Source organism: Gymnoscopelus microlampas (assembly GCF_963454915.1).
Source record: "Gymnoscopelus microlampas genome assembly, chromosome: 15".
Taxonomy (NCBI): Eukaryota; Metazoa; Chordata; class Actinopteri; order Myctophiformes; family Myctophidae; genus Gymnoscopelus; species Gymnoscopelus microlampas.
The window spans coordinates 1,569,596-1,597,049 of NC_139952.1; the positions used below are offsets into that span (position 1 = coordinate 1,569,596).

Here is a 27,454-nt window from a genome sequence, read left to right on the forward strand (position 1 = left end):
GGAACTGCTCCACTTCCCCAAACTTCTGGAGCAGACCAAAGGAGAAGGCGATCATCAGTGTCATGTGGAATTCCTGGAGAAGCTGATTGCAAATTTCAAGACTCGCTTTGATGACTTCATATTAGGTAAACAAGTCCTACTGTTCATTGACAACCCTTTCCTGGTCAAAAATGTGAGAGAGTTCTCTGCAGAAGCACAACAAATCTTCCCATGGGCCAAAGCTGCTTCACTGCAAACTGAGTTGATTGACCTCCAGGAAAACATTGCCCTGAAAGAGGCTTAGTGTGACGCTATCACCTTCTGGACAAAGATGGTAACTGCAGCTAATTCCCCTCTGCTGCATAAAATGGCAGTTCACATTCTCACAATGTTTGGCTCAATTTACAGCTGTGAGTCTGCCTTCTCCACAATGAATATTGTGAAGAACAGGTACCGCAGTAGACTCACCAATGAACACTTGCATCAGCGTCTCCGCCTGGCCATCACACCTTTTGTGCCAAAGTTCAAAGTGTTGGCCTCAAACCCAAGATGCAATTTCTCTCATTAAGCAGCAGTGTTTGCCACAATGTTTGTACCATAGTTATTCTTTGCACCTTAATCTGACTGAGATCTTGCCATTTGTTTACCAGAGAATTGGAGTTTTTTTTATTTTTGTGTTAAAAGGAAATGGACATTTTGTTTCATGCTATGTTGTGTATGTGAATATTTGAATTCCTGAGACACTTGATTCACCTTTAGTCACTGGAAGAACAGCACTACAGCTGTCCCCCTCCATTCCTGTGCTCCCTCGTGTCTGTAATTAAAAAGAGAGGGTTCTTTAACCTCCCTCCTGCTATATTTTTGGGGGATCCTTGGAGGGGGTGTGAAAGAGTTTGAATTGTTGTTCAATTTAAAATATTTGATTTAGTATTTGTTTTAGTTACCGTTACCTGTTGTTTTCATACTCTGTGACATTACCATTCACGGTCACCGACGGTGACTGATAATAGTCCCCACACGCACCCTACGACCCAAGACGGCTGGGTGACTGCTCCTGGTCGTAGACCCCCCCGCCCCAGACCCGGAAAAGTCGCGCTGTGATTGGCCAGTGGTCACTTTGAGTGACAGTTAGGGCAAACGCAGTCCCCACAACATCATTTACTATTCTGTCCCTATCGGTACATAACTCGAACGGCGCTGAGTCGACTAGCAGGCCATCGGCTGGTCGTCGCCGGCACTACTCGGGCCATATTCAACTCAAGCTTAATAGTCAGCCTCAGACCCAGGCTGACTTACAAAACGTTTGAAAGTCTGGTTCTCACTCTTTCCCACCCAAGCTGGAAATCATTACAGCCTTTATTATTTGTTCTTGTACTGTCATCACCACGCATGCTAGAGCTCGGCTATACAGCCAGCTAAACTCTCATCCACATAAGAACAGCGACGAGTTGAATCCAATTCTGATAATTCTTTATGTAGAAAAAGTGTAAAACTGCAAAACAGAGATACAAAACAATAATCATTCTTACTAGAATACAGTGAATGACCTAATACAAAGCCTTTGTGATCACAGGATTCAACAATGTACAGTAAGTATGCATATAAGCATTTTAACACTATTTTCCCAACAGGGTTCTCTTGGTAAGTATCTTTTTATACATCACAAAACAAGCATAGCAGAAATAAACCATTACTAGAATGGGGAAGTAACAAGGAAGGTATGTATTAGAACTAGAGGAGAATGAACAGAGTAAACAATCACTCAATGCACTTTAAATTGCAGATATACAAATATGAAATAATATCATGTCCCAAGGTTAACATTGATCACAACAATATGTATTACTTACAGATGATGCCTTTTTGAGAGCAAAACATGAAGGATGGAGCTGGATTGTAAACATATGTAAACATCACAAAATTCTCCAGTAAACTCTCCTTTGTAGCTTGTCTGAAAGTCCTTCAACTATATGTTTCCCCAAAATAAGGTTCCTACCTACAAGGTTCCAACATTTCCAAACCACCACTAGGTGTCACTGTTTCGTTCCACTACAGTTACAGTGTACCGTCCTCCTGGGGCCTACACTGAATTTATATCTGAATTCTCAGAGTTTCTATCACGCCTAGTCCTAGACTCTGATAGAATCATTTTGGCCGTTGACATGAATATCCATGTGGATGTTGTAACTGATAGCCTCAGTAAAGCGTTTATTACATTAATTGAGTCAATCGGTTTCTCTCAGTGTGTAGATGAACCTACTCACATGTTCAACCATACCCTCGACCTTGTTTTGGTATGTGGTATTGAAATTGAACATCTCATAGTCTTCCCATATAATGTGAACCTTTCCAACGACTATTTAATAACTTTTGATTTTACATTAATTGATTACTCACCATTGGACAACAATGTCTTTGGTAGAAATCTATCTGATAGTGCTGTGGGCAAATTTAAGGAAGCAATACCATCAGCCATCAACTCAGTATATTCCAACACAATTGAAGATCTCTAGGTCGTTAATATTAGTTTCAATTACGTATACCTACCCCATTTCTCCCCTCGTCTACCCCATGGTAGAACAGTTAAGCCCCTAGCTCCAAAATTGATGGCCTTGCCCATTGAGATTAATAATCTCTCTAGAAGGGAGACCTAGGCTACAGCAAGGTAGCTATAGCCTAATGGTGAAATGTTTCCTAAAATGTGCAAGAATATATATATATATAGATATGACTTGTTGATTTGACGTTTTGGATTTTTTTTAAGAAAAAAAAAAGAAAAACCCAGCATAGCCTATGGAATGAGCTGGAAAGGTGGCCTTGGACGATTTTCTACCAAGGAGTGGTTTTGGTGCAAAACAAATGCTTGCAATGGATTCAGAATCGTAAAAAAAAAATGTTCGACCCCTCACATGCTACCTAAAGCAGAATTGTATTATTTATGTATTTCCCGCATAAGGTTAAAGGTAGCCCAACTTTCAGCAGCTGTCACAAATTCCCCTAGGGAAATTACATTTCAATCTTTATGAGATGTGTTACTAGACACCTTTACAAACACATTGGTGAAGACATTTCTTGGTAAGGAATTTATTCCAGGTTTTGACATTATTCTGATAATATTCCCTGACTAAGAAGAGCTCAAACCACGAAGACGCACACAGGTCTCCCATCTTCCTCCTCTCCCGACCGGCCACCGCCCAACCTTTGTTTGTTTAGTTTAAAGTTTTTGTTTAGTCTAAATAAGCTAAGGGCGTTGGGTTTTGATAGCACATCATTAAACTGGATGGAATCCTACCTAGAGGGAAGAGAACAGGTGGTTGATATAAACGGAACCATGTCCTCGCCCCTCCCCGTGAGTTGCGGTGTCCCTCAAGGAAGCATTCTAGGGCCGTTACTGTTCCTTTTGTACATTAATGACATGAGTGCTGCCTGTAACTGCAAGTTGTTTCTGTTCGCTGATGACTCAGCACTCCTGATTTCGGGAAAGGACAAATTGCAGGTCGAGGAAGCTCTCAGCTCGGAAGTCACCAAAATCCGTACCTGGCTTACCGATAACAAACTATCACTACACCTCGGTAAAACAGAATCCATTCTTTTTGGTTCCAGACATTCTTTAAGTGGGATAAATGTAGACGATTTCAAGGTCAAAGTTGATGACACAGTAATCTCTAGCAAAGATGAGATTATCTATTTGGGATGTATACTTGACAAATACCTGTCTGGTGATAGCATGGCAACAAAGGTGATCAAAAAAGTTAATCAAAGAACAAGATATATTGGCAGAATGTCCACTTTTGTCAACAATAATGCCCTCAGGACCCTTGCCGGGGCCCTCATTCAGCCCCTCTTTGATTATGCATGCACCTCGTGGTACTCCAACATCAAAATGCCACTAAAGATTAAGCTCCAAACCTCACAAAACAAACTGATCCGACTACTTCTCGGCCTGGGGCCGATGACCCACCTTTTTCCCACACACTTTGCTAGTCTACGGTGGCTCAAGGTAGAAGACAGGGTTAAACTACTAAAAATGGGATTGACTTTTAAGATAGTCAATGCAACTCTGCCCTCAGTCCCTGCAGTACCCGCATACCTGTCTAATTACCTCCAAAAAATCACTCACAACCACAATACTAGAGGGAGGGCTAACAACGATCTGATACCACCCACCCACAATACAAACTTGGGTAAATTCTCCTTCTATAGCACTGCCACTGAAGTGTGGAACTCATTGCCCCCTTCCCTTAAGACTTGTAGCTCGCTGATATCCTTCAAGAATGCTCTGAAGGTTCACCTCTCAGGAGGCCAAAGGCGGAGGTAGTAGTTACCACTGCTACCTTAAACAGGCGAGAGGTGATCACCCCCCGGCCTTTAAGTTAACCCCCCCCCATTATTTACATATAGTCTTTTCCATTTCCCAATTTCTTTCCCCCCCACTTGTTCTTAATAGTTTTGTTTTGTTTTTTAATTATTATTAACGTGATGATATTAAATGTTTTTAAAATTGTGATGATATTAAATGTTTTATATGTCTTTGAATTGAGCACCAAGGACCTTCAACGGAAACAAGGCCGCAAGGTCTTTTTTGGAGTGTTCCTTTTGGACAGTTTTGTTGTATGTACTTGTGCAGTACTGCTTGTTCTTTTTCTTATGTGACTGTACTTGTACCATCCTACAAATGCTTGTTCAATAAAATATTCAATCAATCAATCAAAGTTAGTTATTAGTCATTTGATAGTGTCATTTTGAGTTAAAGGGATATTTCACTTTCAACCCATTGTAACTTCCATCCATATTAACCATTAAAACACCCGCCCGTTTACAGGGTCTGAATGTCTAAATACTTTAAAAAAAACATTTAAGGCGTCCTTTCTAACTATGTTGGGGTTGCCCATTCATTTGGTGATACTTTGGAGATTGCCAGAACCCAAGGACATACATTAAATCAAGGTCAAGGTCAAATTACATAGTAGCTTCAACCGTATATTATATATAGCTTGGACACTGAGTTATACCGCAATATAGTGAAACTGTTCTTCCATTTTGTGACAATGTGAATAATACAAAACAAATAACAGAATAAACCCATGGTGGTAGTCTATATTAATAAATTAATAGTAAATGACAATAATCAAGGTTCAAGGCATCTTTATTGTCACATCTTGCGTACAGAAAGAGAAAAACAAGACAAAAATATAGCTGCAAGCAGCGATAATACGGGGCCAGTGAATAGAGAGAGAGAGAGACATGGAAACGGAATAGATTGAAGAGAGAGAGAGTGACATGGAAACAATAGATTGATGAGAGAGAGAGATGGAAACATAATGGTTTGATTGGACATCTCAACCTACTGCCATTAACAGGATTCGAACTCTCAACCTTCAGACTAATAGGCTGCAACACTACCTATAGTAATAGCTTTGTCCAGGCTGATATTGTCTGTTGAAGATCATAAACTCTTGCCTTCTTTCATGAACCAAGCCCCTGTTTCACTAACACTAAGATCACTCGTTCACAAACCATTTACCAATGAAGAAATTGTACATCTCCTCAGAACCAAAACTAGTGAAAGTAGCCGATCTACAAGCTCACAAACCATGAAAAGTTGTGAGATTGTAGATCAGCTATTTTCAGAATGAAGTATGTCATACGTTGAAAACACGTACTCTCAAATAAGCATTTCAGGTAATCTTTACCATTTGCACATGTATTCATTGATACAGTCATGTTGTTTGCAATTCAACTTAAATTAAGTCTGCATCAAGTGAGGCTTGAACTGGCGACCTTGATATTGTGAGGCATTCATTTAAGGGAGACGCCATTGGCCCAACAGACAAGTAACTGTGAAAAAGGAGATCACACAGATGATAGTTTCACGCAAATAGCTGAAAAATCCTGGGTTTAAGTGTTTTTCAAACTGCTCAAAATTGCGGACAATCTAAGGGCGGAGCTTACTGGTCAAAGTTGGCACTTTCAATTGAGTGCTATAGCGCCACCCTTTGACGAATGAGTGTGAGAATTATTTCTTGGTAGTTTTTCATGAGCATCTACCATATGGCCGAGTTTCGTAAAAAGCGTATGCACGGTTAAGCCAGAACTGGCAAAAACAAGTATTTTTCAAACTGCTCAAAATTGCGGAAAATCTAAGGGCGGAGCTTAAAGGGATATTTCACTTCCAAAAAAACTTTTGGTCATTTTATGGTCTACTCAGGCTTTTGTGAACCCCCCAGACAGTTTTTAAGTTGCTTGATTCAGTATTTAGACATTTGATATTCATTTTGCCAGCCACGCCCCCTTCCTATACAAACCCATTGTAACTTCAAACTCTATTTTTAACCCGTTTAACCATCAAAAACACCCGTCCTTGGTTCTGGTGACTCACCCTGCCCTCCTAATGCGTGAGAGGGCCGTGTTTTTTTTATAACTTTTTTCATTTATTTTTAATATATTTCTTTGGAAAATGAAAAAATTAAATACAAAAAAAAAATATTAAAAATAAATGAAAAAAGTTATCAAAAAAACACGGCCCTCTCACGCATTAGGAGGGCAGGGTGAGTCACCAGAACCAAGGACGGGTGTTTTTGATGGTTAAACGGGTTAAAAATAGAGTTTGAAGTTATAATGGGTTTGTATAGGAAGGGGGCGTGGCTGATAAGATGAATATCAAATATCTAAATACTGAATCAAGCAACTTAAAAACTGTCTGGGGGGTTCACAAGGGCCTGAGTAGACCATAAAATGACCAAAAGTTTTTTTGAAAGTGAAATATCCCTTTAATGGTCAAATCGATACGTGTGTTCCTCATGAGTCAAGGCACATGTGTAAGCAAGTTTCACGACTTTCGGCCAAACGAGGCATGACTTATGCCTGTTTAATGTCTGCCTTTTCAAAAAATTGCTATAGCGCCCCCCTTTGGCCAATTGGAGTAAGATTGGTTTCAGTGATATTTGGAATGACCCTGTACATTTCTGGTTTCAGTGATATTTGGAATGACCCTGTACATTTTTGCAAAGTTTCAAAGAAATGTGAGTCTGCATGTATGTTTTAGGCACAGATGAATAATTTTCATAAAACTGTAATAGTTCAAATCTATCTCCTCCTGGGATTTTTGAGCAATCTGCACGAAACGTTTAACACTTGAACTTTGGACCTCTGCCTACAAAAATTTCCAACGGATTTTCCATAAGTGAAAAAATGCAGAAGTTAGGAGCCAATGACTGTTTTTCATATAATTCAAAATGGTGGGAGATCTAAAGGTCAGAGGTCAAAAGTCAGACCACGAAAGTTGTCGGGCATGAAGAGACACATGTGTGTATTGAAGTTTCATGGTTGTAGGTCAAACAGGGCATGAGTTGTACCTGTTCAAAGTTGGCACTTTCAATTGAGTGCTATAGCGCCACCCTTTGACGAATGAGTGTGAGAATTATTTCTTGGTAGTTTTTCATGAGCATCTACCATATGGCCGAGTTTCGTAAAAAGCGTATGCACGGTTAAGCCAGAACTGGCAAAAACAAGTATTTTTCAAACTGCTCAAAATTGCGGAAAATCTAAGGGCGGAGCTTAATGGTCAAATCGATACGTGTGTTCCTCATGAGTCAAGGCACATGTGTAAGCAAGTTTCACGACTTTCGGCCAAACGAGGCATGACTTATGCCTGTTTAAAGTCTGCCTTTTCAAAAAATTGCTATAGCGCCCCCTTTTGGCCAATTGGAGTAAGATTGGTTTCAGTGATATTTGGAATGACCCTGTACATTTCTGCAAAGTTTCAAAGAAATGTGAGTCTGCATGTATGTTTTAACTGTAATAGTTAAAATCTATCTCCTCCTGGGATTTTTGAGCAATCTGCACGAAACGTTTAACACTTGAACTTTGGACCTCTGCCTACAAAAAATTCCAACAGATTTTCCATAAGTGAAAAAATGCAGAAGTTAGGAGCCAATGACTGTTTTTCATATAATTCAAAATAGTGGGAGATCTAAAGGTCAGAGGTCAAAAGTCAGAGGGTGAAGGTTGTTCAGCATGAGGAGACGCATATGTGTATCCAAGTTTCATGGCTCTAGGTCAAACAGGGCATGAGTTGTACCTGTTCAAAGTTGCCATTTTCAATTAAGTGCTATAGCGCCACCTTTGGACGAAAGATTGTGAGAATTATTTCTTTATCGTTTTTCATGACCATCTACCATATGGCCGAGTTTCGTAAAAAGCGACTGCACGGTTCAGCCAAAACTGCAAAAAGTGGCAGAAGAAGTGACAGAATACTGCCAATAACAAAACAGGTCCAGAGCTGAGCTCTGGCCCCGTAAAAACAGTCTCCAGAACAGAGGCACAGTGCAGTATGTTTGAGTGCAGCTTTGGCACACTTGCATCGTCCAGTACGGTGTTCACTCTCCATTCCGACATCTCACCACTCCGACTAGTGGCTTCCGCGTGCGGTTAAGGTTAGGGTTAGGGTTAGGTATAGGGTTCGTCAACGTCGGAAAGGCGACATGTCGGAAAGGAGAAATGCACCCGTCCAGTACACCCTTTGGTGCAGCGACAGCGGATTAATTCATGGCACGATTTGGATGCTTCAGAGAGACTGGTCCAAAATGGTTGCCACCCAGTTGTTTCTTTTGTCCAGCCCCATTCAGATGGCTCTGGCATCTCTGGTTCCAGTACCAATGCCTGGTTCCAACAGTTTGCCTGGTAGCAAGTGCGCTTGATGTGTTGCTTGAGTGCTGCCTTTGTTGGAGGAATGCTTTCTCTAGTGTTCTTGACTTCTGTGTAAAGAGCTGTTTCCTGGCATCATTCACTTCCGTGCACTCACTGGTTTGGTCATACATGAGCACCACAAATCGCTCTAGCAGGAACATTGATCCTTCACTGACCTAACTTGGCATGTGTAGGAGGAGTTCACTGAAAGCCTCATTCACCTCTGGGAATGACCTCCAAGTTTCCCAGGCAGTCTCCTTTCCTCTGCCAGCGAATGCAGATACAGTGTCACACCCGGTGAAAGTGTGAAAGACTGGGAGAGTCAGACACTGTGTTGGAGTCATTGTGGCAACCATTTCATGCTACAACAGCTATGTGCAGAAAGCTTGATCAAACACCAAAAGCAACCCACAGCTCATCGGAATGAAGCCAAAGACAGTACTACCACATCAGTATGAACAGTACGTATGTAATGTACGTAGCAATATTTTTCCTGACCCCCCCCCCCCTCCCCCTTCCTTTAATAAGAGCACCTCAGTCTCTTTAAACAGAAAGTAATACATAGAGCCTAAAAAAAACCCTACCTAACTATCTATCTGTCTGTCTGTACTTGGACTACACCAAATACAGTTGTGGCTATTTTTGGCTAATGTTCCACCACCAGGGAAGCTATGCTGGGGTTCAATTGGTTAAATGTCAAGACTGTAGTATTATACAAGTATAAGTTCATTTTCAATCTGTCCTAAGGGGAACGGATTTTCCGTGACATACTCAGGGCTGCCAACATTGGACTGTCAGAATCCAGGAGATTGGTTGGGGCGTGGCTAACAGAGTAGATGTAATTTCCTGTGTTTTGGTGAATTTTGTGAGTTTGATACTTTTATCAGGCTTGCTTTACTAGCATTGGAAAATAATGGGTACAATTTCATCCATTAAACAAGTAAGCCTACAGAAATTGATTTGATGATTGAAACAATGTAAGACTCATCTTTAACTAGAAAAAGTACTCCTCGGAGCACAGGTCTCCGCCAGGTCAGGTAGGTTATTGTGGCCTCCTGGTGGCGCTATAATAGGCCAATGTGACAAGGGTGACATTTCTTCTTAGGCCTTGCACGGCAATCGGACACTGCATTCATGATTTCAGGCATTTTGTTCAAAAAATTAGTTTTGCTAAATTAGACCTGCTGGTGGCGCTATAACCGGCCAATGTTAAAAGGGTTGCATTTGATCCTCAATATGGTGTGAATGTGTGTGTGCTAAGTTTGACCGCAATCGGACGCTGCGTTCATGATTTGCGGCATTTTGTTCAAAACAAGCCACTACTGCAAACTTTAGATGTCAATCTTAGCCAATCAGGATGGAATATGAATAATCATTCTTTTTTTTTGTTTGTGCCCCCTGATGCCCAGGTGCCCCTGGGCACGTGCCCAAAGTGCCCATATGGTAGATCCGGCCCTGGGTGCAATGAAGTAAAGTAACAATGAAATGCAGAGGTGCCATGGATTAAAACGTTATTTACAGGGGTCTCTCTCTCTCTCTCTCTCTCTCTCTCTCTCTCTCTCTCTCTCTCTCTCTCTCTCTCTCTCTCTCTCTCTCTCTCTCTCTCTCTCTCTCCTGTGCTCCCCCCTCTCCGCCTCTCACTCTCTTTCTCTCCCTCCCTTTATCTCCCCCTCTCCCTCTCCCCCACCCTCTCCCCACCCCCTCTCCCCCACCCTCTCTCCCCGACCCTCTCCCCACCCCCCCCCTCTCTCTCTCTCTCTCTCTCTCTCTCTCTCTCTCTCTCTCTCTCGCTCTCTCTACCTCTATCCCTCTCGCCCCCTCTCTGCGCATGCGTGGAACACGTTTTGACCCGGGAATACTGTGTTGTTGTTGTTGTTAGTAGTGTCTTTTTCCATGGTGGAGCCTCTTCTCGTCTCATCTGAGTGAGGCTCAGGAACGAGGCTATGCCTTAGTGGAACAAACAAAGCTTCCAGACGGGATTCAAACACACGGCTCTTCATTAAAACAACACAAACGGATAACATCCGTGTGTTGAAGGTAAAGCCTTTCTATTTAACATGTGTTCATGTCTGGACAAAAAGCAGCTTCCACTGGATAGCATAGTGCTCTAGCATAGCATAGCTGCTAATGCTAGTCCTAAAGAACACAATGGAACGTATCAGGGAGGCTAACAAAGACAAGCATGGTCTGTGTGCAGTGGTGGAAAAAGTACTCGAATGTTATACTTAAGTAAAAGTACCAATACTGCAATGTAGAATTACTGTTACAAGTAAAAGTCCAGAATGAAAAATGTACTTGCGTAAAAGTATCAAAATGTACTTAAAGTACTAAAAGTAAAAAAAACTACATTTTTAAAAAAAAATTGCAGATCTACAAGCTCACGACGCGTTGTGAGCTTGTAGATCGGATATTTTTTTAAATAGCCAGGTTTAAAATAGGACTGAAGTGGTTAATAACTTATTCTATGTGTCTGTCTCTTATGTCATCATGATTTGTGTGCATGGGGATCTCATCTTAAACAAGCTCAGTGCTTAATGAGTCTTCCAGTTTAGTAGACCTTTATTGTGGATTTGTACTTCCATGCTGTTCTCATGTACATCAATCAATCAATGTATGTTTTATAATGTAATCATTTATAACTGCAAAGTAACTAGTAACTACAGTTTTCAAATAATTGTTGTGGAACAACACATCTTGTAAGGGGGTCCCTGGCATAAAATATTTTCAGATGGGAGTCGGCAGATAAACCGCTTTAAGCCAGTGGTTCTCAAACCTTTTCATGTCCAGGACCCCCGAAATGATATGTATTTGGCCGCGGACCCCCATCTAAAAATATTTTGTTCCAGGGACCCCCCCAGAAGCAAAGATTTGAGTTACAAATGTTCCCTTAAAAAAGAAAAAAGTATTTGCACACATTTTTAAGATTTTTTCAAAAATAGCAGATATGCAAGCTCATAGCGTGGCACAGAGTATTTTAAAGTAGAAAATATAAGGGGTTAGAATGATTGTGTGCATACGCACACAATGCGTCACATTGTGACATGTTGTGAGCTTGTAGATCTGCTATTTTTGTGAAACATTTTGACAACACATCTTGTACTGTATGGGGGTCCCTGGCATAAAATATTTTCAGATGGGAATCGCCAGATAAATACTTTACTTTGGAGGAAATGTTTGAGAACCACTAGTTTAAGCCAGTGGCTCTCAAACTTTTTCATGTCAAAGACCCCCTGAAATAGTAGTGTGCGTCCCGTGGACAGCACGATGGTTTGTTTGATGCGTCCTTTGTTAAAAATGTGTGTCAAAGTCGCAGAACACAGGGCTTTAAGCATCACTGAAAATGATATAAAATACAATTAGTACTATCGAAGGGGAGAAATAATCGACCGAGGTTGAGTTTCCAAACTTTTTTTGTGAGGAGTTTAGTTATAATCCTAGCATTTAAAAGGTTAACCCTTTTTTAGGTCAGTCCCCTACATCCGTGGTTACAAACCCTGTGAGGGTCCATTTGGACCCCTTCAAGGAACATTGAGGGTCCCCGGACCCCAGTTGGAGAACCACTGCCCTACAACACGGGTTTTAAAATGATTCATGTCACAGACCCCCAAATTCCCTTTGGTTAGACCAGGGGTTCTCAAACTTTTTTGGCCCAGGTACCCCTTGGAGGGAGACATTTTTCCAGGTACCCCCTCACCCTCGCGGCACCGATAAGCATATACTTACAACCACATGTGTACATTTAGATGCCATTGGAACTATTTGTATTAAAAAACGTGTCAATCGAAATCATTCAGACTGAATGAGTGTCACTAATCTTAGATTAGATGGCGGCCTATTTGACAGATGCCTATAACATTAACGAGTGTCAACGAGCGTCAGCTGGAAACAGACACACACACCTGCCCTCTGCAGTGCTCTAATTTGAAAGTGAGTGGAGTCTGTCTCATTTTTCTGCAAAAGCCCTTGAATATGATGGAATATGATTAAGGATTACTGTGATTATGTTAAGCTCACATTTCATATCACACACCCATAAAAATAAATAAATAATCAAAAAATATTTTTTATCATAAAATATTTTTTTATCAAAAAATATTTTTTTATCAAAAATATTATTATTATTTTTTTTAAATCTGTGAATTATTTCGCGGACCCCCTGGCTATGCGTCGCGGACCCCCAGGGTTCCGTGGACCCCACTTTGAGAACCGTGGGGTTAGACCATGAACCCTCATTTCAATAGGCTCTATGCACAGCAGCCATATTGGGAATGAATTGGGCCCCTTCCTTACTTCCTTCACAGGTGTTACCAATGATACTAATTAAGGCTCTGTTCCATTTAGTGTGGCATAGTGGTTGTCTTATTTTCAAGGACCCCCATAACTCTGAGAGTGTACAAATTGACCCTTGCGGGTCCATTTGGTTCCATTTGTACACTCTCAGAGTTACACACCCACCATAAGGGGCCATTTGGGAACCAACATGGAGTGTTTCTAGTGAGCCGACATGCACAATGTCAGCACCCTGACTAGAATGGAACAGAGCCTTCATTAGTATCATTGGTAACACCTGGGAAGGAAGTAAGACGAGGCCCAATTTCTGTCCAATATGGCTGCTGTGCATAGAGCCAATTGATTGTTCTAGCAGGGACTCTGATATGACCTCATATATTATCATATAATCGCTGTTCTGAATCCAAACAGGCCACCTGTGTGATATATGCTTTGTTTTGAGGGAGTGACGCATTGTGTCCGAATAAAGCAACCTATTTTCGGCATGGCCCGTTTAGAAGTCCCCCCTGCGTCACCCCCTGGTGGTCGGGGAAGCGAACTGCTGGAGGGGCGGTGTTTGACAACAGTTTTTTTCTTTGTTTATCTCTGAATTTGCCTACAATCCCTTTAAACCGTGAACCAATAAAATGTCTCCACATTGTGTTTTCTGAGACTTTGTTCCATCATGATAACAGTGAGTGAGTGCATATTCTATTGGTTGCAGTTATATACCTTATTTTATACTTTATACACCCCAAAATGGAACAGATCTATAAGCCTAGCGTTGTGATTCTACACAATGTTAAAGGGGAAATTTGCCCCACGGTTTTCTTACCTGTTTCTAGGATATCCTAGGACGAATGGTACAGTAGAAACATTTCATAACTCCATCCAGGGTCCGCCACAGCTAAAAACGTGCGCCTAGGGTCGTTGCGCTAAATTACATAATTATTTTAATAACTTTTTCCCCATTTTCTTTTGGTGAGATATGACGTTCATAGTGACAGAACCCTATGCAACGTGATTGTCTTGAATGCACCCCACCAGAAGTCTCGGTAGATGAGATTTTGTGAAATCTTGTGAAATCTCGTCGTAAATATACCTTTAAATATACTTTTATGCTGCTACCGGGGCTTTTTGTTAAATCCTTGACTGCACTGCTTGTACTGTTAACAACTTGTACTGTTAAAGACCACTGTTAATAAAAGTATTCAATCAAAATCACACAATCAAGCACTTGCTGTCGTAATGAAACGTCATGCGTTTACTCCTCTAGGTCTGAGGTGACCTCCAGCAACTCCTCAGAGCCTCTGCTTCAGCCAGTTAGAGAAATGAGGCTTCAGACTCTGCTTCACTCCCGTACCGGGGACCACCAGGCTCTGATTCACACCCATACTGGGGACCACCAGGCTCTGCTTCACTCCCGTACTGGGGACCACCAGGCTCTGCTTCACTCCCGTACCGGGGACCACCAGGCTCTGCTTCACGCCCAAGGTGTCTGCACCTCCAGGGACCATCAGGAAGACCCTGACGAGACAGGTAGAGCAAAAATAATTGGGATTATCTAAAATAAATGTGATTAGGCTATTATGTACTAATTCTGACGGGCCTAAAGACGGCTGGGTCATTGCTGAGACAACACAGCAGCACCTTCTGCACAGCTAATTAGTAATGCCTGTTGTTCTCTTTGCTCTGCAACTTTATCACTTATTATTGGAGACTATATTAAAGGAGTAGTTCATCTAAAAGCTGAACCTAAAGCTTCATGGGGTGTGTAATTGATAGAAAATAAGTAATTTTTACATGTTCACTTATTTAGTATTCAACAGTTCAGTATCTTATTATGCGCGCGTGCACACACACACACACACACACACACACACACACACACACACACACACACACACACACACACACACACACACACACACACACACACACACACACAGGTTTATCTTATATTATTTGTAGAAAGGCTGCTTAACAACTGTGGCCTCCTGTACTTTTCAAACCCTTTGTCCAGTTTTATTACCAATGAAAAAAGTGAAACAAAAGGGATGAATTTTTTTAATGTATTTATTTGTCTTATTTTTCTCAGGCACTGGTGTGGACAGCACCGTGTCTGAGCTGGATAACCAGGCTTTGCAAAAACCGACCCCAGCCCACACCCTAAGACTGCTGCATCTTTCTGAAGAGGGCACTCTGGTGCAGCACAGTCTACTCCAGTAAGCCACAAGAGCACTATTAACCTTATGCATGACCTGACCACATCCTGGAGCAGTGGTGTAACATAGCAAGTACATTTGCTTAAGTGCTGCACTTAAGTACACTTTTGAGGATTTTTTTTTACTTTACTGGAGTATTTCCCATTTTCAATACTTTTACTTCTACTCCACTACATCTCAGAGGCAAATATTGTACTTTTACTCCACTACAATGATTTGACAGCCTTATTTACTTTGCAGATTTAGATTATTATCACAACACATGCATCAACCACTTCAGCCCTGTACTGTGTATATTTTTGCCATTTGAAAATAGCCGATCTACAAGCTAAAAAATGCGTCGCAATGTGAGCTTGTAGATCTGCTATTTTCAAAAGATGTTTGTACATTTTTAACTTTGTGAAATGGGACATTCTGCACAATGAATATTTTTACTTTTGGTACTTGTACATTTTGATACCGCAGAGATGCTCATAGGCCTGCGTCCTGCGTCTCTGACGCACCATATTGAAAAAGGACGCATTCATGGCACCGTGGTTGCGTCCATGGGACGCACTACAATTTAGTCCCCCCAGGAATCCGTGATTCCGCGATCGCGGAAATTACCGTGGATTTGAAGGCCATCCGTGGATTTCAAAGCCGTCCGCGGATTACAAGGCATAGTGCAGAAAACAAGAAAAATCTCGGTAAAACACCGCCGTATGGAGAAGTATTCTCTCTCTGTCTCAGGGCAGTGCGAGCTGCTGCTAGAGGGAGAGAGAGTGAGAGTGCTGCGCAACTTACAGCCCAACTTCAAAGCAAGTTAACGATGGCTCGTTGACCCCAATTTGACCACTAGGCAATCAACACTGAACAGCACTAATTAATGGCAGCTGTGATTCTTGTGTCTTTCCGTGCAGCCAGATATCAAATAATTCCCTGTAGAGCAGGGGTCTTCAGTGTTTTCAGGCTAAGGACCCCCTATTTGAGAGAGAGATGAAGCAGGGACCCCCTCTATATTGTATAAAATTGTGTTTCAGATAAACTTTTGCTGCTCTTTTTTTCCCTTTACACACCTATAACTCCAAAAATAGCCGATCTACAAGCTCACAAGTGTGAGCTTGTAGATCTGCTATTTTTGGCTAAAGTTCTCCTCAGAAAAGGGATACTAGGATTCAAGTGGTTAATGTAAAAAAAAAAATCAAGTACTACAAGTACTAGTTGTCGGATTTGGAATTGTGTACTTTTCTTTCAGATACATGTTCTACATGAATATAACCATATAAGATGAAACACAAGTTAAACGCTGTGCATTTTTGTGGGACCCATAAAATGTCCCTGGGACCCATCTAAAAGACCACCCTTGCATCCCAGGACCCATTACATTGAAAACCTAGCAACATCACTGGATACCAATACTCGTTTTTGTTTCTTTTACTCAAGTAACATTTTGAACACATGCCTTTTACTTGTAACATAATATTTCTACATTACAGTATTGATACTTTCACTTAAGTAAAGAATGTGAGTACTTTTCCACCACCCACTGTCCTAGAGTAATCATCATCTAATATCTTAATTCCCCCCCCCCCCCCCCCCTAGGAGCTGTAATGAATGTCTGGCCCCTACCCAGGACAATTTGAGCAAAACAACCTTTATTGCCCCTAACTCAACTACTGGCCCAGAGGCTGAAGGAGGTAAAAACCTGTTCACTTTCTACCTCCAATAACAATAATTATTTGGAGAATAGAGCTGGAGGTGTTTTTATTCAACAGGCACTGATAACCCAATGTCTCTGCCCCCAGGTGACAAATCGGGGACAAAAGCAGACGAGCCAATGGAAACTGATGCTGCATCCAAACCACGCCCATCCACATCCACTCCTGTGTCCCGGAATTCACCTGGTGTTTTGGAGAAGACGCTCTCTTTGCCGTCCCAGCCTGAGTCCTCTCACGTAAGAACATCTTTATCCTCAATACTGGGATAGTTAAAGGGTAACTTCACCATATCCTACAGTACTTTTGTGAGGAGGACAACAACGTGTTTCGGTGCGTTATTTAAGCTGATTTTTCCCAGCGCCTTTTTTGGGAGTGCGTTTTCGAGACACACTGCGCTTTGAGAAGTTAAATTATGTCAGATTTCCTCCTCTGAATAGAGCAGATAGATAGACATTTTGACAGGTAAATGCAGCTGGATGTCATAATGTTAACTGGGTCTTTTTCATAGATGTATTTTTCTGTGCCAGCATGAAATTGGACTTCGTTCGGCTCTGTATATAGGATTTAAGTCTGGGGGGTGTGCCGATATATCGTCCCACGATATATCGCGATACGTTTTCATGACGTAACGTTTTGAAAAAAAAAACGCAAACACAAGCCGATGACAGTATCGGTAGACTATCCAATTACAATAGCCTACTCATTCATATGTGTGTGTGTGTGTGTGTGTGTGTGTGAACACAATATGAAGTGAAACATTTGATAGTTTTTGTCACACATTTTATGTCACACAAGACATCTCGAGTCTGGCCCATTGCCTAAAATGAGTTTGACACCCCTAGTTTAAGTGGTAAAGAATAGACTAAGTTGCCTACGCCACAGCATGACACTATACCACCATGACGTGTCCATAACATGATTAATTTCTCTGTTCTGTTTCCTCCCCAGGATGTGTTGGTCGCAACCCAGAGCCTGGCTGCTGTGAGCACCACCACCAGCAGCAGCAGCAGCAGCGTGGCTCCACGACACACACAAAGGAAGCCGGTGACACCATCCTTGCGCGACCAGAAGCCATCACCGCCCGTTGAGTCAAGTCCGTCCGCTTTGCCCTTGCGGTTCACTGTGAACACAGAGAGCAGCACTGTGGCCCCGCTGGCCTCAGAGCAGCCTGAGGATGAAAGCCAGGCCACACAGATAGAGGGTCTGGACGTAGCGCTCTGCATTGACACCGGCCACTCTGTGATGTCACGCCTCAGTCAGAGGAGCGAGCCTAACGGCGTCTCCTCCTCTCCGAAAACGGCGGCCGAACCCAAAGCTGCCCCCTCCTCATTAAAACATAGTGGTGAAGGTGTCACGGAGGAACGCGCTCCGTCGTCACAGAGGTCTGAAGTGAAGGAATCTATGCCGATGGCCAGGAATGTAACAAATGTGAACGTAAGTTACGCAAGTGGCGGCAGCCCTAAGGACAAGGTGCATGGCGCTCTGCTCACGTCCGACGTGGTAGACCCACTGGCCAGCAACTGCGTCCAGCAGACCCCTCAGACCGCCATACATGGTAGTTTAGCCTCAATGTCCCAGTCTGTGTTCTCTCAGACATCAAGCGGGGACTCTGTGAGCGTTACGGAGAGTGAGTTAAACACTCAGTCGCTGCTGAAGCACGGACAATTCTCTACTGTTCCCTGTCAATTGCTGTCACTAGATCAAGACGTGATGGATGAGGGAGACGAGGCTGGAGAAGAAGAAGAAGAGAAGGAGGTGGGGATGGTGAAGGAAGGAGAGAACATATTGGGGAGTGAGGGCTCGGCTCTGGGCCTGGCTCTCTCCCGGAGCCAGGTGTTGTCCCCTGAGCCTTTGAAGATGGAAGGGAGGGAGGAGGGCGGCAGCCTCATCGTGGGGTCTGAAAGCGAGAGAAGCCCTGGGCCGCTCCAGAAAAAGGACGCATTGCCGTTGACACAACAAAAGAGGAGCGGTTCTCAGCCAGAGGGAAGCAAGGTGTCCACCAACGGCCAGGGTGCCCAGTCTCAGCCTAAAGACGTGTGCATGGCTCCTGATAGCCTCTCCCAGGCTGACAGGGAGGGGCCTGAAGCAAACGGAGTCAAAGACAAGAGCCTCAGTGACAGCTCTGGAGGTAAGATTGACACAGAGAAATCCCAGGCTCTACCAATGTGGGCTACACTGTTACACTTTCTTTTTTCTTTTTTGGGGCGGTGTAACCGCCCCCTATATGTGAGGTTTGGACATTGACTAATCCTGCACCGTGATTGGCCACCAGTCTACACCCCTAACCCCTACACATTCAATGCAAATCTATACTTTTCCTTAAGTGAGCTTCCATCAGTGTGATGACCACTAGCTGTAATGTGATTGGTTGACTCTATTCAGGACTGTGATTGGCTAGCGAAACACATGACACATGTGAAGCCCTATGAATAGGACTATGGCACTTAAAAAAAACACATTTATGTTTTTTTTTAAGTGAGTCATGTGATGACCACACCGCCCACTTCACACTGGGTGTGATTTTTTTAATTTTTATTATGAGGGGAAATTAATGTGATTTGCATTCAACGATTTGCATAAATGTTCAACATTTTTCAAAAATAGCAGATATACAAGCTCCCAGTGTGGCACAAAGTGACTGTGAGCTTGTATATCTGCTCTTTTTGAATAGTCAACGCTAAAATATAAAGGCTTACATATGTACACACATGTATGTGGTGTACCGATCACTGTCCTGTTTGCATTGTGCAGAAATTCCCACCCGTATTAAAGAAGAGGAGCTGATTGGGCCAGCTGTAAGTGCCACGCCCCCTCTGATCAACCAGCTACAGCAGACACCAAGCACTCCCACTGGTGAGTTCTGTTTTCTTACCCATGTAGACCGCAAACAAAACCTGACAACCTGAACCTCTGCCCCATTTAAAAAAGGGTTGGCCTCATGGTGGCGCTATGACAGGCTAATTCACGTTTGGGCCTATAACTGTTCAACCATTCAATTTTCAGATGCCCTTCCGATTGGCTACGATAGGCTCTATGCACATCAGCCATATTGGGAATGAATTGGGTCCCTTCCTTACTTCCTTCACAGGTGTTACCAATGATACTAATTAAAGCTCTGTTCCATTTAGTGTGGCACAGTGGTTTTCTTATTTTCAAGGACCCCTATAACTCTGAGAGTGTACAAATGGAACCAAATTCCATTTGTACACTCTCAGAGTTACACACCCACCACAAGTGGCCATTTGGGAACCAAAATGGAGTGTTTCCAGTGAGCCAACATGCACAATATCAGCACCCTGGCCAGAATGGAACAGAGCCTTCATTAGTATCATTGGTAACACCTGTGAAGGAAGTAGGAAGAGGCCCAACTTCTTTCCAATATGGCTGCTGTGCATAGTATTGGCTTTCAAAATTTGCGCGGGGTGGCCTGTTTTGCAAAATAAATCTATAAATAAATCACTCTCCACAGCTCCTCCGCGGCAGACTTCCGCATCACGTGTACACGTTTTTTTTTTTTTTTTTTCCCCTTCTCCTGTGACGTATACATGGTCCTCCTCCACATGTGGCCACACAAACAATGCTTGAAACCCTACACTTCATGGAGTAAATACATTTTGTACTGGGGTTCTGGGGACTACGAGCAAAAAGAGGGACAGGTCAGGATTAAATTCATAAATGTAAGTTTGCTCATCCTGGCGCTTCATTCACTATTTCAGGAATAAATGGCTTTGCACAACAATGTTAACTATAAAGATAACGATGTGGCCAGCCACATTGATGAAGTGTCTATTCTTATATTATGTATAATTCTATAGTCTGCATATTATTCTATGCATGTATTTTCATCCATGGCTCTGGTCCAGCTGTGTGAGACGTCATAAGTGATCGCGGAATTTGCCGTCGCTTTGAAATGACGCTGAGTGCAGTCCGATCCTTTGAGGGAAACCGAAGACCACTCCGTCCTCGCAAATAATCATCGGCTCCTCGTAGGGGTGGGGCTTAGGCCCGAGTGGAGGAAGCGAGGAGAGTGAGCGAGTGACTGAGCTTTGGTGAATGGAATTTAGCTATAGGCTCTATGCACAGCAGCCATATTGTGAAGACATTCACAGGTGTTGCCAATGATACTAATGAAGGCTCTGTTCCATTCTGGTCAAACAGAGTCAGGGTGCTGATATTGTGCATGTTGGCTCACTGGAAACACTCTGTTACATGTGGGGCGGCCATAGCTGAGTGGTTAGTGAGCCCGCCTAGGGAGCCAGAGGCCCTGGTTGCCCCAGGTTCGATTCCAGGCCAGGCCAGCATATGTGTCGATGAAATGAAATTTATCCCTGAGCAAGACTCTTAACCCCTAATTGCTCACAGGTTCTCATTGGAAACAAGACCGCAAGGACTTTCATGAATGACCTGTTAAAAGGAATTATCCTTATCCTTATACACCAGTGGGTCTACAGTTGGGGTCCAGGGACCCTCATGGGCTTCCAAATGTCTCCTTTACGGGTGTGTAACTCTCAGAGTTATGGGGTTGTGGAAACCACTGTGCTACACTAAATGGAACAGAGCCTTCATTAGTATCATTGCTAAGTGATAACATGGCTGCTGTGCATAGAGCCTATTGGACAGTACAGTTTGTACAGAATAAATCCTAGGTTCCCATTGCAACACCAGACAAAGAGAGGCAATTCACTCAGAGAGTGGGCGGGGTCTATGGTCTGGAACCAGGCTAGATGTGAATGTTATGGCTACATTCACGTGAAAACGTAATTTCAAAACGTTGTTACCCACAGGTATGTGCATAATCTAGTTAATAACCCACTGTCATGCCGTCCAGCAGATTCTGTGTTGTGGAGTGTCCGTGGTGCAGTAATGGCTGTATCTCTCTCTCTCTCATGCTCTTTTTCTCTCTTGTGTGTGTGTGTTCTTTCTGGTGCTGTGCATTGCGTTGCAAATATAAACAAACCCTGTGTGTGTGTGTGTTTGCGCTGTGCAACTCCTCACAAATAAACAGCCCCTCTCGCTCATTCTCTCATTCTGTTTTATTTATAATGTTTTTGAATCTCAATGGAAATTTTGCAGACTTATACAGAAATGGACGGTAATAATGCAGTACTATCTGAGACTTAATGGTACCTAATTCTTTTGAGCGGGTGCATCGGTCAAAAATGAACTGTGGGCGGTCAGAAATGAAATCAATGCGGGCACGGGCGGGCACCTTCAGAGAGCAGGATTAAGAATTCTCTCTCTCTCTGAAATCTGCTATTTTCAAATAGCCTAGGTATAAAATAGGTGGTTAATGTATGTTTTATAATGTAATAATTTATACTTGCAAAGTAATTAGTAACTAACATTTTCAAATATTTGTAGTGGAGTAAAAGTACAATATTTTCCTCTGAGATGTAGTGGATTAGAAGTAAAAGTATAGACAATTGGAAATACTCCAGTAAAGTAAAAGTATCTCAAAATTGTACTTGAGTACAGTACTTGAGTAAATGTTCTTAATTACTTTACACCACTGCTCGTTCTCTCTTTCACTCTCTCACACACACACACACACACACACACACACACACACACACACACATACACACACACACACACACACACACACACACACACACACACACACACACACACACATGTTTAGTGTACCGATCACTGTCCTGTTTGCATTGTGCAGGAATTCCCACCCGTATTAAAGAAGAGGATCTGATTGGGCCAGCTGTAAGTGCCACGCCCCCTCTGATCAACCAGCTACAGCAGACACCAAGCACTCCCACTGGTGAGTTCTGTTTTCTTACCCATGTAGACCGCAACAAACCTGACAACCTGAACCTCTGCCCCATTTTCTTTTTAAATTGGCCTCATGGTGGCGCTATGACAGGCCGATTCACGTTTGGGCCTATAACCATAGGGCGTACAATCCAATTTTCAGATGGCCTTTTGATTGGCTACGATTGGCTTTCAAAGTATACAGGAGGGGCCTGTTTTGCAAATAAAAAGGCACAAATCATGAACACAGTGTCCAATGCGATATATGTAAGTGCGCTTTGTTTGGTGTCCCCGCCCTTTTGGGTGGGGGCGCAGGCGGGGACTTCTTTCTATTACAATAGAAGAGTTAGGACGTCACATTCTAATATAGTCCGAATACCCAATCTCAGCACCGGCCACAGTGGCGCACCTCGTTAATCATTAGACTCCCAATTCACTACCACTGGGAGTCTGGGTTCGACTCCCACTTGGGATACAACTTTTTCAAACATCCGCAGACTACTTTTTTTCACCGATAAAGTATAGTTTTGGACCATGACGGAGGCGCGCTGACTCAGCAGACCTTGAGGCCGAGCGCTTCCAGGCGCGAGTGCTGGCGACGACCGGCCGATGGTCTGCTAGTCGACTAAGCGCCGTCCGAGTTATGTACCGATGGGGACAGAATCGTAAAAATGTTGGTGGGGACTGCCACTCAAAATGACTACTGGCCAATCACAGTGCGTCTTTCCCGGGACTTACCCAGCTCTCAACTTCCGGTACACAACCACATTAGCTCGCGTGTCTAATACGACATAGCAGTGGCGGCCATTTTGTGGTGCCACATATCAAAAGCCCATTAATTTTTCCCATAGATATTTCCAAAAATACATTTTTGTGATTATATTTGAAAACAGCAAAAAAGGGTATTTGATAATAATATATGTATATATAATATAATTAAATATTCAAATGTTTTTGACACAGAATCAAATGTTTTTTGGTCATTATTCACCAGGAGCCTGTATGTCTTTGTTCCAAATCTCTATGGGAAACCTGAATGGGCTTTCTAAAATGGTAATGGTGCATTTATGTAGCACTTTTATCAAAAGCGCTTTACATACATTCACACATTCACACACACATTCATACACCGATGGCTGAGGAAACCATGCAAGGCACCAACCTGCTCATCGGGAGCGATAGGCTCTATGCACAGCAGCCATATTATCACTTCCTTCATAGGTGTTACCAATGATCAGTGTTGGGCATAACGGCGTTTAAATTACCTAACGCCGTTATTTTTTTCAGTAACGAGTAATCTAATTAATTACAATTTCAATTTTGGCAACGCCGTTACCGTTAGTGATATGAAATGTGCTCCGTTACTATGTCAAGCTAGGGTTGCCACCCGTCCCTTAAAATACGGAATCGTCCCGTAATTGGAAACTAAAAGACGCGTCCCGTATTGAACTGATACGGGACGCACTTTGTCCCGTATTTTAAGGTCGGGGAATCAATTTGATTTGTATTTGAATGACAGGGCGATTTATGAGCTGTCCTGTCTCTCTGCTGTGTGTTACTGGGAGAGTGGGAGACTGGGAGCGCAGTTAGTCAGTGTTGCCAAGTATAGTGAGAGAAATGAGCCAGGCGACCTACAAAAACAAGGCAAAATCAAGGCAAAAGCAAGGCAAAAAATTGTCCACAAGTTGCAGGAAATAAGCAGACCTGGCAACGCTGGCTATAATGCCATTGTCTGGGAGTGTGCTCAGCAGCTCATTGGCTCATTACTCAAAACACGACCAATGACAATAGCGCTTTCACGTTGCTAAGATACGGAGCCTTGTAGACACCGTCAGTGGAGATCTTTGGAGAAGTTTACAAAACAAACTGTAAACTTTTTAAAGTAGCCTATGTCGGCGTATGTTTTCTGTGGTCAATGGTGGACTGGTTGACATCAGACAAACAGCATGCCTCAGGAGAACAACATACCAAAAATATAAGAACCCAAAGAAGGACCCAAGCACAAGTGTCACAGACAGTTCTTCATGAATGAAACATCTCCTGAGATCGATTCGGTATGGGATATTACATATTATTTATCTGGTTGTGTTTTTTAACAAGATAGTATTTTTTTTTTATCAGTATTTCTATTTACCTGCCCTGGCAGCCTACATATTGGCTGCTGATGTGGGCATAGTCTAGGCTATTTCAGTAGACTAATATGGTTGATTGTTTATTAATGTTGTGCTTTTAAAGTCTAAACATGTATTTAATATATATTAATCAATATAATTAAATAGTGTGCCCATTTAAAGAATAACTCTTATATATATTAATCAATATCATTAAATAGTGTGCCCATTTAAATAATAACTCTTATATATATTAATCAATATAATTAAATAGTGTGCCCATTTAAAGAATAACTCCTATGTTATGCTCATCTGGAAAACGGAATTCTTCATAATGGATTAACAGTTAATAAATACATAAATAATATAATTAATATATAATAATTCAATATTAATATACATTTCATAGATTTTTTTATTTAGATTTCATAGATTTCTATGCATTTCAGGAGTTTGGGGGGCTGGCTCCAAAATAATTAAATAACCCTAACAACCTTAACCCTAAAACCGAAATAAAGTATCAGAAAAAACTCCCAAATCCGTGCGAAACCCGAAAAAAATCGCACGCGCAACAACCTTTTTACGCAAATAGTTACTTTTCCTAGTAACTAGTTACTTTTACAATAGAGTAATTCAGTTACTAACTCAGTTACCTTTTTGGAGAAGTAACTAGTAACTATAACTAATTACTTTTTTAAAGTAATTTGCCCAACACTGCCAATGATACTAATGAAGGCTCTGTTCCATTTAGTCTAGCGCAGTGGTTTCCACGACCCCATAACTGAGAGTGTACAAATGGAACCAAATGGACCCGTAAGGGTCCATTTGGTTCCATTTGCTCGTTCCATTTGCTCATTTGCTCGTTCCATTTGCTCACTCTCTCACACACACACACACACACACACACACACACACACACACACACACACACACACACACACACACATACACACACACACACATATGTGTAGTGTACCGATCACTGTCCTGTTTGCATTGTGCAGGAATTCCCACCCGTATTAAAGAAGAGGATCTGATTGGGCCAGCTGTAAGTGCCACGCCCCCTCTGATCAACCAGCTACAGCAGACGCCAAGCACTCCCACTGGTGAGTTCTGTTTTCTTACCCATGTAGACCGCAACAAACCTGACAACCTGAACCTCTGCCCTATTTTCTTTTTAAATTAGCCTCATGGTGGCGCTATGACAGGCCGATTCACGTTTGGGCCTATAACTGTTTAACCATAGGGCGTACAATCCAATTTTCAGATGGCCTTTTGATTGGCTACGAATGGCTTTCAAAGTATGCAGGAGGGGCCTGTTTTGCAAATAAAAAGGCACAAATCATGAACACAGTGTCCAATGCGATATATGTAAGTGCACTTTGTTTGGTGTCCCCGCCCTTTTGGGTGGGGGCGCAGGCGGGGACTAATTTCTATTACAATAGAAGAGTTAGGACGTCACATTCTAATATAGCCCGAATACCCAATCTCAGCACCGGCCACAGTGGCGCACCTCGTTAATCATTATACTCCCAATTCACTACCACTGGGAGTCTGGGTTCGACTCCCACTTGGGATAACACTTTTTCAAACATCCGCAGACTACTTTTTTTCGCCGATAAAGTATAGTTTTGGACCATGACGGAGTACAATCGTAAAAATGTTGGTGGGGACTGCCACTCAAAATGACTACTGGCCAATCACAGTGCGTCTTTCTAATACGACATAGCAGTGGCGGCCATTTTGTGGTGCCACATATCAAAAGCCCATTATTTTTTCCCATATATATTTCCAAAAATATTTATATTCATACAAATATTAATTTAAGCCTGGAACCAAGCCATCCAGGCTCCTGGTGAATCATGACCATAAAACTCTTGATTATGTGTCTTATTTTTTGAAAAAAAATAAAACACACATTGTTGTGATTATATTTGAAAACAGCAAAAAAGGGTATTTGATAATAATATATGTATATATAATATAATTAAATATTCAAATATGTTTTTGACACAGAATCAAATGTTTTATGGTCATTATTCACCAGGATAAAAATGGATGGAGCCCGCACACCGGATCTGGTACAAAGAGAATTTCTTTATTTGGACAACGTTTCGATCATATAGATCTTCATCAGGTCATGATCATACACAAACAGTCTGTGCTTTTATCAGGAAATGGCCAGTGTCAGCCACCCCCACTTGTGACACCACAGGTGTGGCTCATCTCCCCTGAGTGAGCTGGCAAAAGGCCTGCCTTTGCACAGATTTATATATACATTTATTTTACTTTATGTTGTATGCCCGTAGGTCAAACCAGTTAAAAACAATTAAAATCATATCTATGGTTACTTGTTCTTCATAACCAATTGTATTCTTAGTGGCCTGTCTGGGTCTGTGGTTAGTCAGAATTTCAAGGTTCAATATTTCTATTTTCAGAATATCTATAGTCCCTGTAGAATTACTCAGAATTACAAATATAGGGAATATCAAAAAACAGGAAAAGAATTTCCCAAATTATTTAAGGGATATACAAGACTAACACCAAAAAGGGAGGACAGAATACACTACATGACAATAGAGGACAACAGACAAAAAACAAAACAAAACAAAACACAAGGAACCATTAAGCAACACAGTGATGCAGAGAGTAGCTTTGGTAGGATGCATGTTCACAGAGGCAAGCTGGCACCAGAGTAAAGGATCATATTACCAGGATA

General features: G+C 42.2%; 1 protein-coding gene across 1 annotated transcript in view; it reads left to right on the forward strand.

Annotated features, from left to right (window-relative positions):
* Positions 1-10,593: 10,593 nt before the first annotated feature.
* Positions 10,594-27,454, forward strand: part of LOC311061250 (uncharacterized protein) — a gene marked incomplete at its 3' end in the record, with an annotated part of 60,931 nt that continues 44,070 nt past the window's right edge. The window contains exons 1-9 of the mRNA XM_084079805.1: positions 10,594-10,704; positions 14,213-14,475; positions 15,035-15,161; positions 16,743-16,837; positions 16,946-17,094; positions 17,807-18,986; positions 19,610-19,711; positions 22,533-22,634; positions 25,740-25,841. Of these exons, the coding sequence (XP_083935931.1) occupies positions 14,268-14,475; positions 15,035-15,161; positions 16,743-16,837; positions 16,946-17,094; positions 17,807-18,986; positions 19,610-19,711; positions 22,533-22,634; positions 25,740-25,841 (2,065 nt within the window). The 5' untranslated portion in view covers positions 10,594-10,704; positions 14,213-14,267. The remainder of the gene's footprint in view (positions 10,705-14,212; positions 14,476-15,034; positions 15,162-16,742; positions 16,838-16,945; positions 17,095-17,806; positions 18,987-19,609; positions 19,712-22,532; positions 22,635-25,739; positions 25,842-27,454) is intronic.